This window comes from Telmatherina bonti, assembly GCF_933228915.1.
Source record: "Telmatherina bonti genome assembly, chromosome: 16".
NCBI lineage: Eukaryota > Metazoa > Chordata > Actinopteri > Atheriniformes > Telmatherinidae > Telmatherina > Telmatherina bonti.
Genome location: NC_136614.1, coordinates 21,298,370 through 21,313,608, shown reverse-complemented (window position 1 = coordinate 21,313,608; position 15,239 = coordinate 21,298,370). Strand labels below are relative to the sequence as shown.

The 15,239-nt window shown below is 39.9% G+C and overlaps 1 protein-coding gene across 2 annotated transcripts; it reads left to right on the top strand.

Annotated features, from left to right (window-relative positions):
• acbd3 (acyl-Coenzyme A binding domain containing 3) lies at nt 1-7,823 on the top strand. 2 transcript variants are annotated; one of them, XM_079255294.1, is made up of 8 exons: nt 1-291; nt 1,426-1,567; nt 1,890-2,030; nt 2,211-2,369; nt 2,657-2,831; nt 3,017-3,269; nt 4,369-4,653; nt 5,477-7,823. In XM_079255294.1, the coding sequence occupies exons 1-8, from the start codon at nt 24-26 to the stop codon at nt 5,689-5,691; spliced, it is 1,638 nt and encodes a 545-aa protein (XP_079111420.1). In that variant the 5' UTR covers nt 1-23; the 3' UTR covers nt 5,692-7,823. The 2 variants fall into 2 exon arrangements, with proteins under 2 accessions (XP_079111420.1, XP_079111419.1); XM_079255293.1 differs by having other exon boundaries at nt 9-291; nt 4,366-4,653.
• The last annotated feature ends 7,416 nt before the right edge of the window (nt 7,824-15,239 follow it).

The following is a 15,239-nucleotide window of genomic DNA, read 5'->3' as shown; positions in this document are numbered from 1 at the left end:
GGCTGCTTCAGCTGACAGTCTACATGATGGCGACAGAGGTTCAGAGCGGCGACCTCGACAGCGCTACGTCCAGCCGGCTCGAAGTTTCCATCGATGGCCTCACCCTCAGCCCAGACCCGGAGGGCGAGCAGAGCCAGGTCGAAGAGCCAGAGTCCGTACCCTCGGAACATGGGTCAATTAAGCCGGGTGCCGCTGAGGGCGAAGATGGAGAGACAGCCAAATCTGCGATAGAGGGGAATTGGGGCTTTCCTTTGCAAGAGCTGTATGGATTGGCCCTAAGATTTTTCAAAGGTATTCTACTTTTGTAACGATGGAACAGATTTAAAGTAGAAAAGCAGCCAGTTCACGTGCCGCTGGTAATATTGTGAGCCCATTTACCCATTGGCTGATGTTAGCAGGTTGCTAATATTAGCTGCTAGCTGTCACAACCAGAGCTGCCCATGTCAGACGCAGCATAATATTAGCTTCCTAGCTAATCAGTAGCCGAGCATGCTAACTAGCCTGTTGGCTGACCGTTTAACTGCACAATAAGCACCACTGCTCAGGTGTCCGTTTGCATGTGGCTTGAAGAAACTTTAATCCGTTTGTTTTGCTTGTGGTTTCTTGCTTTTGACATTTTTAGTGGCGAAACCCAAGTCATGCGACTGCTCCATCAATTATAGCAGGAAGTTAGACATGCTAACTAGATGTGGTGGCTTACAATGATTTGCTTGGGAGCTGTAAACACGCCCGTCATCTGCTGAACTGCTGCAGCTGACTAGTCTGGTTAGCCTGAAGAGAGTTCTCAGACAAAGTAAACGATGAGGTCCTGCTTTGAAGGACAAAACTTCTGAAGGGCAAAAATGGTCGTTTAAACAACCTCGATGATGCTTTTAAAATGCATATATACATATATATATATATATATATATATATATATATATATATATATATATATATATATATATATACACACACACACTAAGCAGCCAAATGTAATTTTCATATGAACACCATTCAAAAACTTGTGATTGCTTTGCATGTCTACAAAAAGTACACAACAAAAATATATAGTGTTTTAAATGAAGTTAGTTTATATTAGATTGCAAACAGGTTCATGCTTGGTTCCTACTCTGTTGGGTAACTATCTTGGCTTTGTGTTTCTTGCCAGTACATGAGTCAGGGTTAGGCCTTTGTTTAACTCCTTCAGCAAGGAGGAGTGTGTTTCTTGTCAGTATAAGCAATTGCCAGTATAATCATAGTTGGTGATTGTTACTGATTTAGGAACAGTGTTATCACAGAAAATGGTTTTTGTACCGTTTTTGCTTTGGTATTGTACACAGAATTATTTCTTAGTATTTAGAGGCTTGTTTTTGTGAAGTTGGGCATAAAAATACAGGACAGAAAACAACAAATGCAAGCATTTTCCCATTTTTTTTATTTCAGAAAAAGATGGCAAGGCCTTCCATCCCACCTATGAAGAGAAGCTTCGACTTGTGGCTCTCCACAAACAGGTGTCACTGGGTCCTTATAATCCTGATGCTTCACCGGAAGTCGGCTTTTTTGATGTCCTTGGTAACGACCGCAGGTAAGCTCAGCAAGTAACTCACTTTCCAATGTGCACATGGAGTACATGCCTTGCATTCTCATTGCTACTGTTAAGCAAACAAGACTTTTCATTCATAAACAACTGATGCAGGCGTGGATGCATGGTAATACACTTATGGGAGCATCCAATGTCTAAGAACTTAAAATCAATTAAAATCTATAGTTGACATCTGCCTGTTTTACTCTACTGTACAGAATTCATTAATTTTCAAGTTATCTGTCTAGAATAGTAAATTTGGATTTTGATTCATTATAATTGAAGTGTTTTCTCTAACTCTATCCCCATTTTCCTCTGTGTGTAGGAAAGAGTGGGCATCTTTGGGTAACATGGAGAAGGATGAAGCTATGGTGGAATTTGTTAAGTTACTCAACAAGTGCTGTAACCTCTTTGCGCCATACGTAACCTCACACAAGATTGAAAAAGAGGAGCAAGAAAGGAAAAGGTAAGGTGCTCTGATTTTTTTGTCCTCCTTATGGAGTTCCCTTCATAGTTTAAATGTAGACTTGAGTTTACTTTGCTTTGTATGCATCCAGAAAATCTGTAAACCCTCAGATACTGTTTATGCTATTAATTTATAGGTAAATATGTGTACATATTTAACATTTTGTCTGGCAATTATCAGGAAAGAAGAAGAGGAGCGTCTGAGGCAAGAGGAAGAGGAGAGGGAGCGCCAAAGGCAGGAGGAGGAGAGACGGAGGCTTGAGGAGGAAGAAAGACTGAGAAGAGAGGAAGAGGAGAGGAGGCAGGCAGAGGAGGAGAGGCTACGGATTGAGCAGCAGAAGTATGTGTGTCAGATTGAGATGCTTGTATAGTGTAAGTGTTTGCGCAACATCAGGTTTAGACTTCAGCATGACTTTTGACATTGTCATCCCTGACATGCAGGTGATGACAGGGCCATTATTTCTTTTCTTTTCTTTTAGTTTTGAAGCTCAGACAATATCAAAAAAGGAAGAAAATCCCACAATAATTTGTATATTACAAACTTGGAAATATTGTTTAATCTGTTTTCTGTATGGTTATGCGCTCTACTAATGTCAAGCCTTTTTTTTTTGCCTTAACTTAAACCAGACAACAGATTATGGCAGCACTGAATGCCCAGACAGCGGTGCAGTTTCAACAGTATGCAGCACAGCAGTACCCAAACAGCCCAGAACAACAGCTGGGCCTCATCCGTCAGCTTCAGGAGCAGCACTACCAGCAGTACATGCAGCAGCTCTACCAGGTCCAGCTGGCCCAGCAGCAGGTGGGATGTTGGGTTTCAACAACAACAGATGGATGAACCAACAGATTGGTTCAGTTTTAGATATGCATTAAAAATGGATGTAATGTACAGAAATGTCATTTATCATCACACTGTAAACAAACTGATTGGTTTATGTCATTAGTTCAGTTCATGGTATTGATGTTGCACTGTTCTTCTTGTCCCAGGCTGCCTTACAGAAGCAGCACCAACAGCAGCAGGCTGATTCAGTGGTGCAGGGCACCTTGGAATCTACCAGCTTCAACAGTGGGGAACCCATCCCCGCCTCTGCAGCAGGACCACTGTGTGCTGTCTCACCACTTGCTTGCGAGGAAGCTCCTACAGTCAATGGAGGCCAATCAGACTCTTACTCAGAAAGCATGGACAGAGAGCCAGAGCCCGAGCCAGCAGAGGAGGTCTCAGAGAATGGACCTTTATTAGGTTGGTGGGCTGTGGTTTTGTTTGTGTCATGAAAACAATTGAGCTGCTGAAGCTGATCTTGTGCAGGGAAATTTTTCCTTGTTTAGGTAAGAGCTGAAGGGCAGAAGGAGAGAGCTCTGTGTCAAACAAAGCTTGATACCAAAGCTGAAACTTGACTCTTATGTGCTGTGTCCTTGTCATTGTGACCTGGAGAAACACTGGAACACGTGATGCATGATAATATGCTTGCTTAAGTGTAATCTAGCCACATTTGGGAAGTGGGGGAAAAAAAATCATATCAGCCATAAGCAAGGCCTTGGTTCACACCAGGCATCCTTGACCAAATGATGAGTGATGACTTTTCCTCCAAAAAATGTTAGAAAAGGTAGATGGATATAGAGCTGCATGATACTGGAAAAAAATTACACTTTTTTTTTTTTTTTTTTTTTTAAACTGCAATATATATTGCAGTATGAAGAATACAGGAAGTTTCAATAGATGACTTACATGGCACTTTTAGTTACATCATGATATCTTGTTGATAAATAACCTGCACTGATCTTACCTCTTTTTGTGCATTTAACAAGAATAGTTTTTATCTGTATTTGAGAGTTTTTCTGATTATCTTTTTTTGCTTGCTTTTATTATGCTTGGTCCTGAGTAAATGCTTCATTCTATCATGTCTCATTTATGACTGCCCACATTGGAGCAGTTGTCAATGAAAACAGATGGGCTCCTCTTCTGCCTCTGCAGGTCACAGATGGACAGATGGACAAATGAACATGTTGTCTTCATTTGCCTCCTACATTGCAGGACCTGCAATGTGACTATTGCACATACGTACAATTTGACAACGGTGCTCAAACTATATATTGTGCAGCGATGGATGGATGGATAGCTGTGTTTGTAAAATCAGATGTTTACCACTTGAACACACACCATTTCTCTTTGATCTCACACAGTACATAAACAGATGAGTTTGCCAGTTTGGGATTCAGTCTGTAAATATTGGCTGGAAGAATTTACAAGCAAATCCAATGTTTCTTCTGTTATGGAAATCCTAAAAAGGTAGATTTCTACAGTAGATTGCAACCTGTCTTTTGTTCCCTCATCACAGCAGACTCGCCGCCAGTGATAGCTGCGCCTTCCATGTGGACACGGCCACAGATCAAGGACTTCAAAGAGAAGATTCGCCAAGACGCAGACAGTGTGATCACAGTGGGCCGTGGCGAGGTGGTGACAGTACGCGTCCCCACACATGAGGAGGGATCTTACCTGTTCTGGGAGTTTGCTACAGACTATTATGACATCGGATTTGGGGTGTTCTTTGAGTGGACAGATGCTGCCTCTGCTTCAGTCAGTGTGCATGTGTCAGAGTCCAGTGATGAGGACGAAGATGATGAAGGTAAGGGATTCTGCTGAGATATATCTAAGCCTGCAGAGACATTGCAATCCCTTTACGCCATTAATTAAACACAATACTTTAAATTTTAATTCAGCGTTTTGAGCTTTAAAGGCTAATGATTAGCATCATCCATCCTCAACCATTTAAGTGCTCTTTTGCAGAACTCCTACTGTGATTTGGGGTTTTCTAGTAGAAATTTTTATTTAAATGTAATGAAATCTTTAGGATATATTTAATCAAATTCTGAACTTTTAAATCAAAATTTGATACTCATTCAAGTCATGGTTTTTTCTTTCTCCCGCTTTCACTTCAGAAAGAGCTGCTGTGCTATTAGCTTCTACAGACATGAGTTATTGGTTTTCTTGCTTTACTTGTGGTGAGAATATGTGTATACCATAAAACATCCACTTAGTGTTTCCATAGAAGCACAAATCCTTTGTTTTCCCTGCCGGAAACCAGAGATGTTGTTGAAGCAATAGTGTCTCGTCATATTTTAAGTTGAGCAGTAAGTCGTATTGTGCAGAGGGATTACAAAATCTTTTTGAGATTTTATCACGTTTAATTCTAGGAATGCATGGATTTGGGCAAATACAAGCTGTGTTTTGGTTTGCTCCCAGTAAAAATGACTTCCATTTTTCCTTAAATGCAATTTTTTTTTCATTGTGAGAGTTTAGGAACAAACAAAACTTGAATTTATTTATTACTGACAATGGGAAGATCTCAGGAACTGTCATACATATATTTGTGAATAAATGTCAGGTTTCCCTTTGTTTTTGTTTTTTTTTTCCCTCGCCAGCATATTACATTGCTCTTTTGCCTTCAGGTGATCCTCCCACTGAAGAGGAGAAGGCAAAGAAGGAGGCGGGGAAGCCCCAAGTGGATGAGATTGTGCCAGTATACCGGCGGGACTGTCATGAGGAGGTGTACGCTGGCAGCCATCAATACCCTGGCCGCGGAGTGTACCTGCTTAAGTTTGACAACTCCTATTCACTCTGGCGCTCCAAGAGTGTTTACTACAGAGTCTATTACACCAGATAAGCCTGAATATGACATGGTGTGAGCTAGGGGGAGTGTATCTTTGTGTGTGTATGTGTATGTATGTGTGTGTGTGTGGGTGGAAATGTAAGTGGATGGGAACCTGTATGTGTGTGAAGAAGTTGTCTGTTCTGGACAAAAACCACCAGAGGGTGACAAAGAGACACATTTGAAACCATTAACTGCAGACTGGACTAGTATGTATGACCTGTGTGGGTGGGTGTGTGTGTGTGTGCTTAACCCAGGTTTCACCCTTGCCCGTTGCTACATCCTGTCATTGAGCCCGTGGAAGAGGAGTGTGCACTCCTTTTGTAAATTCATCACCTGCCCTTGCTGCACTCATATACACCAAGTTGTAGGACTGTGCTCTTAAATTGTGTTTTACCCCCCCCCTTTTTTTTTTTTTCCCCTCCCCCTGGTCTCCTCTTCCATGACCACCTTGGCCCAGCACAGTCCACTGTGGCCTTGTGGCTGCTTCTGCCCTGACTGACTCTCATAACCATGAAGGAAACTTGGCAAGTCCGACACTGTGAGCTAACGTTTCCTGATTGGTGGAAATTGTGGTTGTTTATTCTCACAAGAACACGGTAATTGTTGGAAGTCCAGTTTTATTGCAAATGTACATCATAACACTATGCCTTTTACACAGAGATCTTCTGATCTTTCCTTAATCACACATTCAAAACACCAACCTTCATTCGTTTGGTTTTAAAAATGTAGTGTGCTAATCCTTCCATAAGCCATCATTTGAAGGACTGATTAACAAAAGCAGTGGTCTAATTTCTGCACATGAATGGTCTGTTTTTTCACCTTTTATGACTTGATGCAATCTGACAGATTTCTGGTTTTGTGAACACAGACATTTTAGTTTTGTAGTTCAGAAGTTAACAATCAGATTCCTTTAAAATACACCTGCAAATGTGTATTTTTATTCTTTATTCAGGCAGTTGCTTTTCTTTTACAGCCTGTTACGACATCCCATAGAAAACTCTAAAATTGTTGCTCATCGGTTGTCTGAAGAATCACAAAAAGAGGCACTGATATTCTTCACATTTTTTGGGAGTTTTTTATTTTTGTTTGTTCTGATGTCCATTTTAGCGTTGCTGTATTGAGTTCTGCCATCCAAGTGCGTACAATTTCACTAACCATCCATGTTTTGCAGGTCATGACACTGTTACAAGAGCAACATTCAGAAAGTCCTTTTTGCAGAAAGGCTGAGTTCCATTTTTGTTTCTTGTATGAATTGCCTCATATTGTCAACAACTATCATCTCGAGTGTTGTGAATAAACTGAGATGACTCAAGTAGGTGACATGGTTGTTGATTTAATTGTGACATGCAAATGTATCCTTTTTTTTTTTCTATTTTTTTTTTCTATAACTTTTATCACCATAATTCTTTTCAGCTCGTACGCACATGCTTTGCTGGCTGTGCTGTATGAGCTGAACTGTACTAAGAAAGGCTCTTCAGTGTAGAATGTGCCCTGTCAGTGTTGAAGACATTTGGTTTCCCTTAATCACACTTCTTACACACTTCTTTTACCCTCTCCCCACCCACCTTGTGTGTGTGTGTGTGTGTGTGTGTGTGTGTGTGTGTGTGTGTGTGTGTGTGTGTGTGTGTGTGTGTGTGTGTGTGTGTGTGTGTACGCGCAAAATATATAAAAGGTAAAATGACTGAAATGGAATATCTTGCAGTCTGAGTAAGCCTCTTTCCTGAGTGTCAGATATTCACCTGATCACATACTCCCAGGTCTAGTCCAATCAGTGGGTTGTGTGGCAAACTCACCAACTATGGCCTCACGGTGTCAAGTTCAACACCATCTCTGTCCCCTCATGATTTTCTTTCATTTGTTATTGCTCACCAAATGGTTTGAGTTGCTCAAACCTTGTATGTAAATAATTCTATGAATGAGTTATGTATGGGTTTTTAGATGTGGAAGAAGGCTATGGTTTTGCAAATCAATGCACTGTAAAATAAGGTGAAAGAGATTCCATTTTACCTTCAGATGAAAGTCCCTAATTTGATGGAAGTATGAAATTGTAAAAACTATGGACGTGAGAGAGAAGTTCATCTTTTTGTGTTTGTTTGACTTGGTTTTCTTTTGGTTTATTTTGTTGGAACTCTTAAAACTTTTTTGGGCATATTTAATCTTGATTAAATTTATCTTCATCTCCAGAACTCTATGGTTTTCTTATTCTTACTTTTGGCTGAGATTTAGCTCCAATATTTTAAGCTACGGTTTCTTAAATCTTTCATTTATGTATTTGGAGAATTACGAATTTGACAACTTTTTTTTTTTTTTAACTGAAAACCTTTTGTCTCATTTGAAAAAAAAAAAAAAAAAAAATTAAACTATTGATTACTCAGTTCAGGAGTACAGTTTTAACTTTAAAAAAAAATTTTTATTAAGCACTTTTCTTTCTTTTTTCCTAATGCAAGGACACAACAATTGCCTTGGAACAACTGAACAGGCCTCTTTCCTGTCTAAACACATTTTCTGCTGAAGGAAGGACATGTGGGCATTAGTCATGTGTAACAGGATGAACGAGTTTACAGTTTATTTTCTGTTAGTCACATATAGTGTCACAACATTCATTGCAAAGTAATCCAAAGAACAGTCGTCAGCGTTTTTCTCTTTTCGGTTAAATATTGTGTAACATGTCAAACTGTTATCACAGATTATTCCTAGTTAAGAAGAATTTGAAAACTTCCAGTTTGCTGAGAAAAGGGAAAACTGATGGTGAAATCCTGCCTGGGTCACATTCTGGTACCATTAAATGTTGCAATGTTCTTTTTCTGACACCAGGGGGCGAAAATGATACTATAGTCTTCAATCTAGCGAGCCTAAACCGTGGGTTTTAAAAAATTCATCCGCAGATTAGTGACCTGTTTGAATTTTTTTTACTCCTATAACACTAAAGCACAGCTGAGTTCAATAATGGGTAACACTTTTTGTTTTCCTCATTGCATCGAGCTGGAAAACCGATAAAAGTTAACTTTTTCAGCAGTTGGAAAGTCAAATGTTGGACAAGTAGAGGACCTGGACAAACACGTATTTTACACACACACAAACACACACAAATTAGTTAATTTGGAAAAAAAAACTGTCCAAAGAAGACGTCCTGTGAGCATTTTAAAATGTATAACGAAATTGTGAAATGTCTAACTGGGCCAACACCGTCTCAAAATAAATTGGCAAAAAATGGAAATGTATAAGCTAATGCTGTATAAGGGGGTCTTTATTATAGCAATGTATTAAAAGCTGTTTGCATGTACGACTGCAACAGCTGAAGTATGAAAAATAGTTTCTCACATTTGTCTGAGATTGTCCATTATCACAATAATGCAGAGTAGCTGCACCATGTCTATGAGCTGCACATTAGCTGTTAGCTTGAAATAAAGCTAGCTAATTTTACTGGTTGCATAATGTCATCAGTACTTCCTGGTTGTTGCAGTGTTGCTTTTGGTCTGTTTAAATTAGTCATAATTATGAAAAATGGTCTGCTCTTCCATAGTACAGTATGCCTCTCTGAAAGGTTCCCCCATCTCTTGGATTGTTCATACTGCAAACACCACTTCGGGAGCCTGTACTGATCATGGTAAGGGGGTTGAATTACCGAGTTGATAACCAGATTTGTACCATACCGCTCATTCAGATGCTGATTGTCTTGATAAGTCTCCCCAGTTATCAAATGAGATTAATTTGCATTTTCACAAACCAGAACGAGGCTGATCTTTAAGCACTGTGTAGCGTCATTCATTCATTCATTCAATCATTCATTATCTCGCTCGCTCGCTCGCCCGGGGAAGCTGTATTATTATTTGACATTTTTCATCAGTGTCACTTAAAATTGAAATGTTCCTGACCTTTAGTGAGGGGTGTATGTAGATATATGTCTGTAAGTGTGAAAAATCTAATTTGGTTTACTTTTTAAAGATTTAGGCTAAAACCTCCACAAGAAAGCTACACATTTTTATTCACAACATTTTGTCATTTGTACAATTTCTTTTAAAATATTATCTTGGATTAAAAAGGTTTTGTATGTTTAAAGTTTAAGAAAACGTGTATAATGAAGTAATTATTCATCTATGGGAAGTTTAATTGTAATATTATTGATGTATCAAGGCAGAGTAGGATGATGATAATAAAGAAATAAACTGTTGTGAAAAAAAAATCATAATTTTTTTTGATAAAACAGGTCATATAAGATGCAAAATGTAATTAATATAGAGTCATATGATGTAATTTGTTGATGGAGTCTGATAAAAAAAATTCCCACGGTGTATGGCGTCTTGTTGGTGCCATTCCGTGTTCAGCTTGTGGAGAAATCTGCTCCGTGTTTTGTGGCTCACCACTCCCTCATCGATCTGGAGGAAAAGCAGGTATCCCCTCTGTGTAACTGGCTCCCGCTCCAGTTGCTACAGGTGGTTGAAGTATACTCCGGGTTTTTATTTACACTTTTCCCTACTTTTCCTGGTGTGCGCCGTGTCTGGTTGGATTTGAATAGACTTTGAGAGGCAACGTCTTCGCTTTACAGCAGCACAAAGTCCCATGCTTTGAAAAACAAAAAAAAAAAAAAATATGGCGGGATTGAGGGAATATGTTACTCCGAAAATGACATGCACCGCAGTTATGGAGATTTCCTTGGGTTTGTTTTAAAGCGCGGAGGTTTTTCTTTTTGTCTTGAGTACTTTTCGCTCCCGCTGAAGTTATTGGTATGATTTGAATATGCCCTTTCATCAGAGGACTGTTGAGCCGCGGCGCGTGAGTAGGTTGTCGGCGAGGGGTGGCTGGAAACCCAAGGAAGAAGCCGGCAGGCGCAAACTGCGAAAACCTGTTTTATTCTACTCTTTGGATGAGGTCTGCTGTCATACATTTACCAGCATAATTCACCAACTTTCCGACCTTTCTCGACATGCCAGCGACATCTTCCTGGGCATTGAGATGGAGGCAGGGATGGTGTTCAGGAGATCCTGCAGGATCCAGGGGCGCCTACACCTTCTGCAGAATCAAATCGGCAAGTTTGATCCCAAGAAAGTCAAAATCCGTAAGTTTTCTATACTCCTTTGTGTCGCATTGACCTTAATGTTGTAAAAACAGAGACATATTCATTATAAAATGTTTTCAAGTTCATATGGATGACTATAATGAACCGGCATGGCATGCTTTGTGCTTGTCTTCAGTGGATCAACAGAGAGCAGGGTCACATCTTATTTGGAGGAAGAAAAAAAAAAAGATTTTTGGGACCTAAAAAATTGAGGCAGGTGTCACTTTTCTTCAGGACTGTGGCTGTTTTCATTAAATTATATAGTCACGGTTGAGGGGTGCTAAGGTGACCATCATGTTTTGTCCATTGTCATGTTCAAGTAGGAGTGGCTGGCGTCCCATCAACACATGGCTGTTGTGTGTTAATAGAATCATTGTGCCCTGTCAGAAATGATGGATCTCCTCTCAACATATTGACCATCTGTGTTCGGCCTTAAAAGCAGAATGAGATAACAAAACAAAAGAACACAAAGCCTCCTTTTCATCTCTTATTGCTGCTTTAAGGTTGTAAACAAAGTTTGCCAACAGTGGGGCAGATAGAAAATCAATTTCTTGACTTGATGTTTATTTGTTTGGCTTGCCACTGTAAAGCTGTTTCTTGTGGTTTCACAGTCCTAATAATTTAAGTCAGAATCTGGCTTGTGCTACCGTGCCTGAGTCAGCAACTTCACATAGATGTTATTTAATCTCTGTAGATACAGATCTGTAGCAGAGCCTCTTTAGACAACTGTTTCCTTTTTAACAGGTTGTTTTGTGCTAATGTTTAAAAGCGTGGCTGTTACTGGATCATGTTTCCCACTGATTTCCAGCAGTGCTCCATTGTTTATCAAATTGGCCTCAGAAATATGTTACAAAAATAGGATTAAAAGGACCAGCCCAAATTCATCTGAACATCAGCGAAAGAGGAGGGTTTTGTTTCTGACTCACTGACTTTTGTTTCCTTTTTTTTTTTTTTTTTCTTTCCATCGCCCTTCCTATATTTGATCTGTCTGTTCACCCAGTTTTGGGTCTGATTGTGACTCACACAAACTCAAAACTGGATGCGGGAAAGCGACAAGTCGAACAGACAGGTTCCAGACGTGACTAAATGTGATGTACAATGAGCAATAGATTGAAGACACACATGCACTGATGGGTTACCCTCTTCAGGACAGCTTCCACACAGTAAACCAATCCTCTGGATTATTGTACATCGTGACTCTGCTGCCTCTAGTATCACTCGCTGCTGAAGTTTTGATGGACCGCAGTTTGTTTCTCTTTAAACCAGCCATTCAGTCACTCAGTGCAGGCTAACAGCTGAAGACAAGGTGGGAGAAAGAGGACAGGAATGCAGTGTGTTATGTTGTGATCTGCAGTTGCCAGCTCACACATGGCCCTAAGCAAAGTGCTGGCTGTACAGAAGCACTCACTTTAAATTTATTACAACACAGACCTTTCAGCGAACCACCTGCTTTCTTTAGTGCCCTCTAGCAGTACTAAGGAGGGTTTTTTTTAAGTATGTCAAACAGAATAGCTGATGCGGATGCTTTGAATGGATATTTTAATGAACTTTAACTACATGAAGCAAAGATGTGTGGTTGTGTTTTAAGAGGCGATCAGGATGCAGTTATTGATCTACACATGATTACTGATTAGTGTTGTGTCAAGAAAAGTTTCCAACTTTAAATCCTCAGTTAAACCTAATTTTATGTTGCTTTTTGGAAGCACAAGGTAACCAGCTGGGAGGAATACACTGCATTACATAATTTTATCAGCTTATAGTTTGCATGTAAAAAGTTTAACAGCAGCCGGTCACTGCTGTCTCCTACTACTGTGGGTCTAACCTCAGTTCAGAGACAGATCATGTTACTGGTTAGGGGCAACATGAGGCCCCCCCCCGTTTTTTTTTTCTTTTTTGCTGGAAGGCTGCCATTGAAAGAAGGGTGTAATGGCTGTGTGCGTCTCTTGCTGTCTGCCTGTTCTCTCAAAGTAATCAGGGTAAGTTTGAACAGGAACAAAATTGGCAGATGGGATTTCCTGCCTGTGTGTATTTTGTTAGCATGAATCCATTTGTGCTGATGTAGTGGGTATCCGGCAAAGTTTAGAGGTTGTACCTTCCCGAATCAGTGGGGAACACCTGACACATAGAGTCAAGAGTTTAAACGAAGACTACTCTGGCTAGCTTTGACTAAACCGATGTGGAGGTCGCAGCTTTCTGCTGGACAGGCAAGTTAGTTCAATCTAACAGTGAAGTTAATGTTGGCGTTATGTTACAAACAGGCCACTCCAGAAACTACTTTATTCTTCTGCTGAGTTGGATGATTTACTGTTATTTGCTATATAAAATGGCAGAGACCGCCAAGTCATACCAGCAAGTGACCGAGCGCTTCTTTTATTCGTGTTTTCAGAGAGTTTTTCATCATTTTTTTCAGCTGATTTGTGAAGGCGGTGTGGGGGGGTTGGTGCCCTCCCTCTAGTCAAACGGTTTCACATGATGTACATGCAGTAGCTTGGTACCAAATACATGGAAGGGATGCTTGTAAATTATTGGCATCAAGAACAAAACCGAATTATGTACCATACTAATCTGTACTAAATCTCCTGACGAGACACTCCTTCTTGTGTGAGATGTTGACATTCTCACATTTGTGACTCTGCAGCTTTGGTAGTGGTAATAACACGCTTAGGCGTGAGAGCACCACTTTGTTGGTTACATTCAATTTGCGAACCACGAGAAGGGAGTAATTCTCACACACTAAATTTGGTGCAAATTCTGGAAATGAACTAATCTTCCCAAACACATGAGTGTCATGAACATTTCCATGAGAGTATTATTTTTCTCAGATTCTGTTGTATTATGTGTGACTTAAGTCATCCTGGCTCAACTTATCTGTGCTCCAGTTGGGGGTATATCACTGCAATAAAACCATTAAGTCACTCAGTGCTCTATAACAGTGGTTGTTTTGAGCCACAACACCCGTTATGACTGGCATTGGTGTTTTGGACCATAATATGGGTATTATTATGTGCATGCTGTGCTTCTTGAGGCTGTCAAGAGAAAAGACTGGCCTTCTAGCAACACACCAGCGTCACCTGTGAAAATAAAATGTCAGTATCACAACCAGTGATTCTGAGATAGATTGCGAGGAAGCTACAAGAACAGATTACTTTAGCTTGACTTGATGAGTCCATGTTTACTCATCCTGGCTTGAAAGAACAATGAGGAGTGCTCAAATTGTACGGTTAGAGCCTGTAAATTCTGTAAATTAAAAGTGTTTTTGTTTTACACAAGCTGGATGCTCTTGTTTTGGATTCAGTGAACCAGAAAGTTTAGTTATTTATCCAGGATATTTCAGTCGTACTTTGGAGCAGTAGGCCCTGCCAATGCAAATGTGAATAAACAGCTGTGAGATAGCAGAGTCATACATGTTTGGTTGGTTTTTACCAATGCTTTCAATCAACTGTGTTGACTGGAACCACGTCTTTAGCCAAGTGATAAGTGTTAGTATGTGTTATGTATATGTGTCACTGTGACCTTAAGGGGTTGTGATGATGCACTGTGTAATATCTGAGTTACGAGTGTTTGATGCTCTTCCAGCTGTCGTTGTTAGATGTGGGTGTCCTGTCCTTGATGTCTGTGTCCCACTCTATGCTGTGGTGAGGTTGCAGGTGGTCGTAGAAACATGAAATGTTACCCAACATTGCTGTTATGACACTTAAACACTGCTTAATGACAATGGTGCCTTTTACAGTGTTGTTGTCATCTGAACCATGTATTTTTTGTTGTTTATTTTTATTTTTATGCTAGCTATAATTTCCCACTAGTATTAATACATTATTTTTTAATTTTTTCAATTAATTTCATAACTCCACCAAGTAAACTGGCCACACAGTGTGGGAGTGTGTCTTTGATATCAGTTGTGTGATGAAAAAGGGAGTGCAATGATAGGGGAAAGAACAATGAGGAGTGGTCAAGTTGTACGGTTAAAGTAAGTTTTGTAAATTAAAAATGTTTTTGTTTTACACTGACTAATAAATGTGACTTGACTCGTAACATAGCAGCTGGGATAGCTAGCATACTGGCAGCAACATCTGATTGCAAGGAAATAAACACTCAAATAAAAAAAATGTGTTCACGTTTGCTTGAATACAGATGTTTTACTGATTACATTTTCCCCCATATATTTTGTGGGTATGTCTTGATGTAATGGACACTTTTTAAATCTGTAAACATGCTATTTGGTGGCTTGTAGTTATTGTGCATTAGACTTTGAGCATTTCATAGTTTTACAGATCATTGCTTTTCCCAAACACCACCTGTGCAGACTTTGAGTTGTGAGTACTCTGGAGGGCACCTCTGCATATGCAAAGGGTGACTTTAACTATATGTTTTACTCTTAAGTCTCATCTGCCAAATTTATCCCTGCGTTAAGTTGGGAATAGCTATTTTAACATTGAAAATAGGTCAAACTAGTGAAGGTTAATTGGAGCTAGGAGAGACTCGAAGCCTCCTTGTCAGACATCTT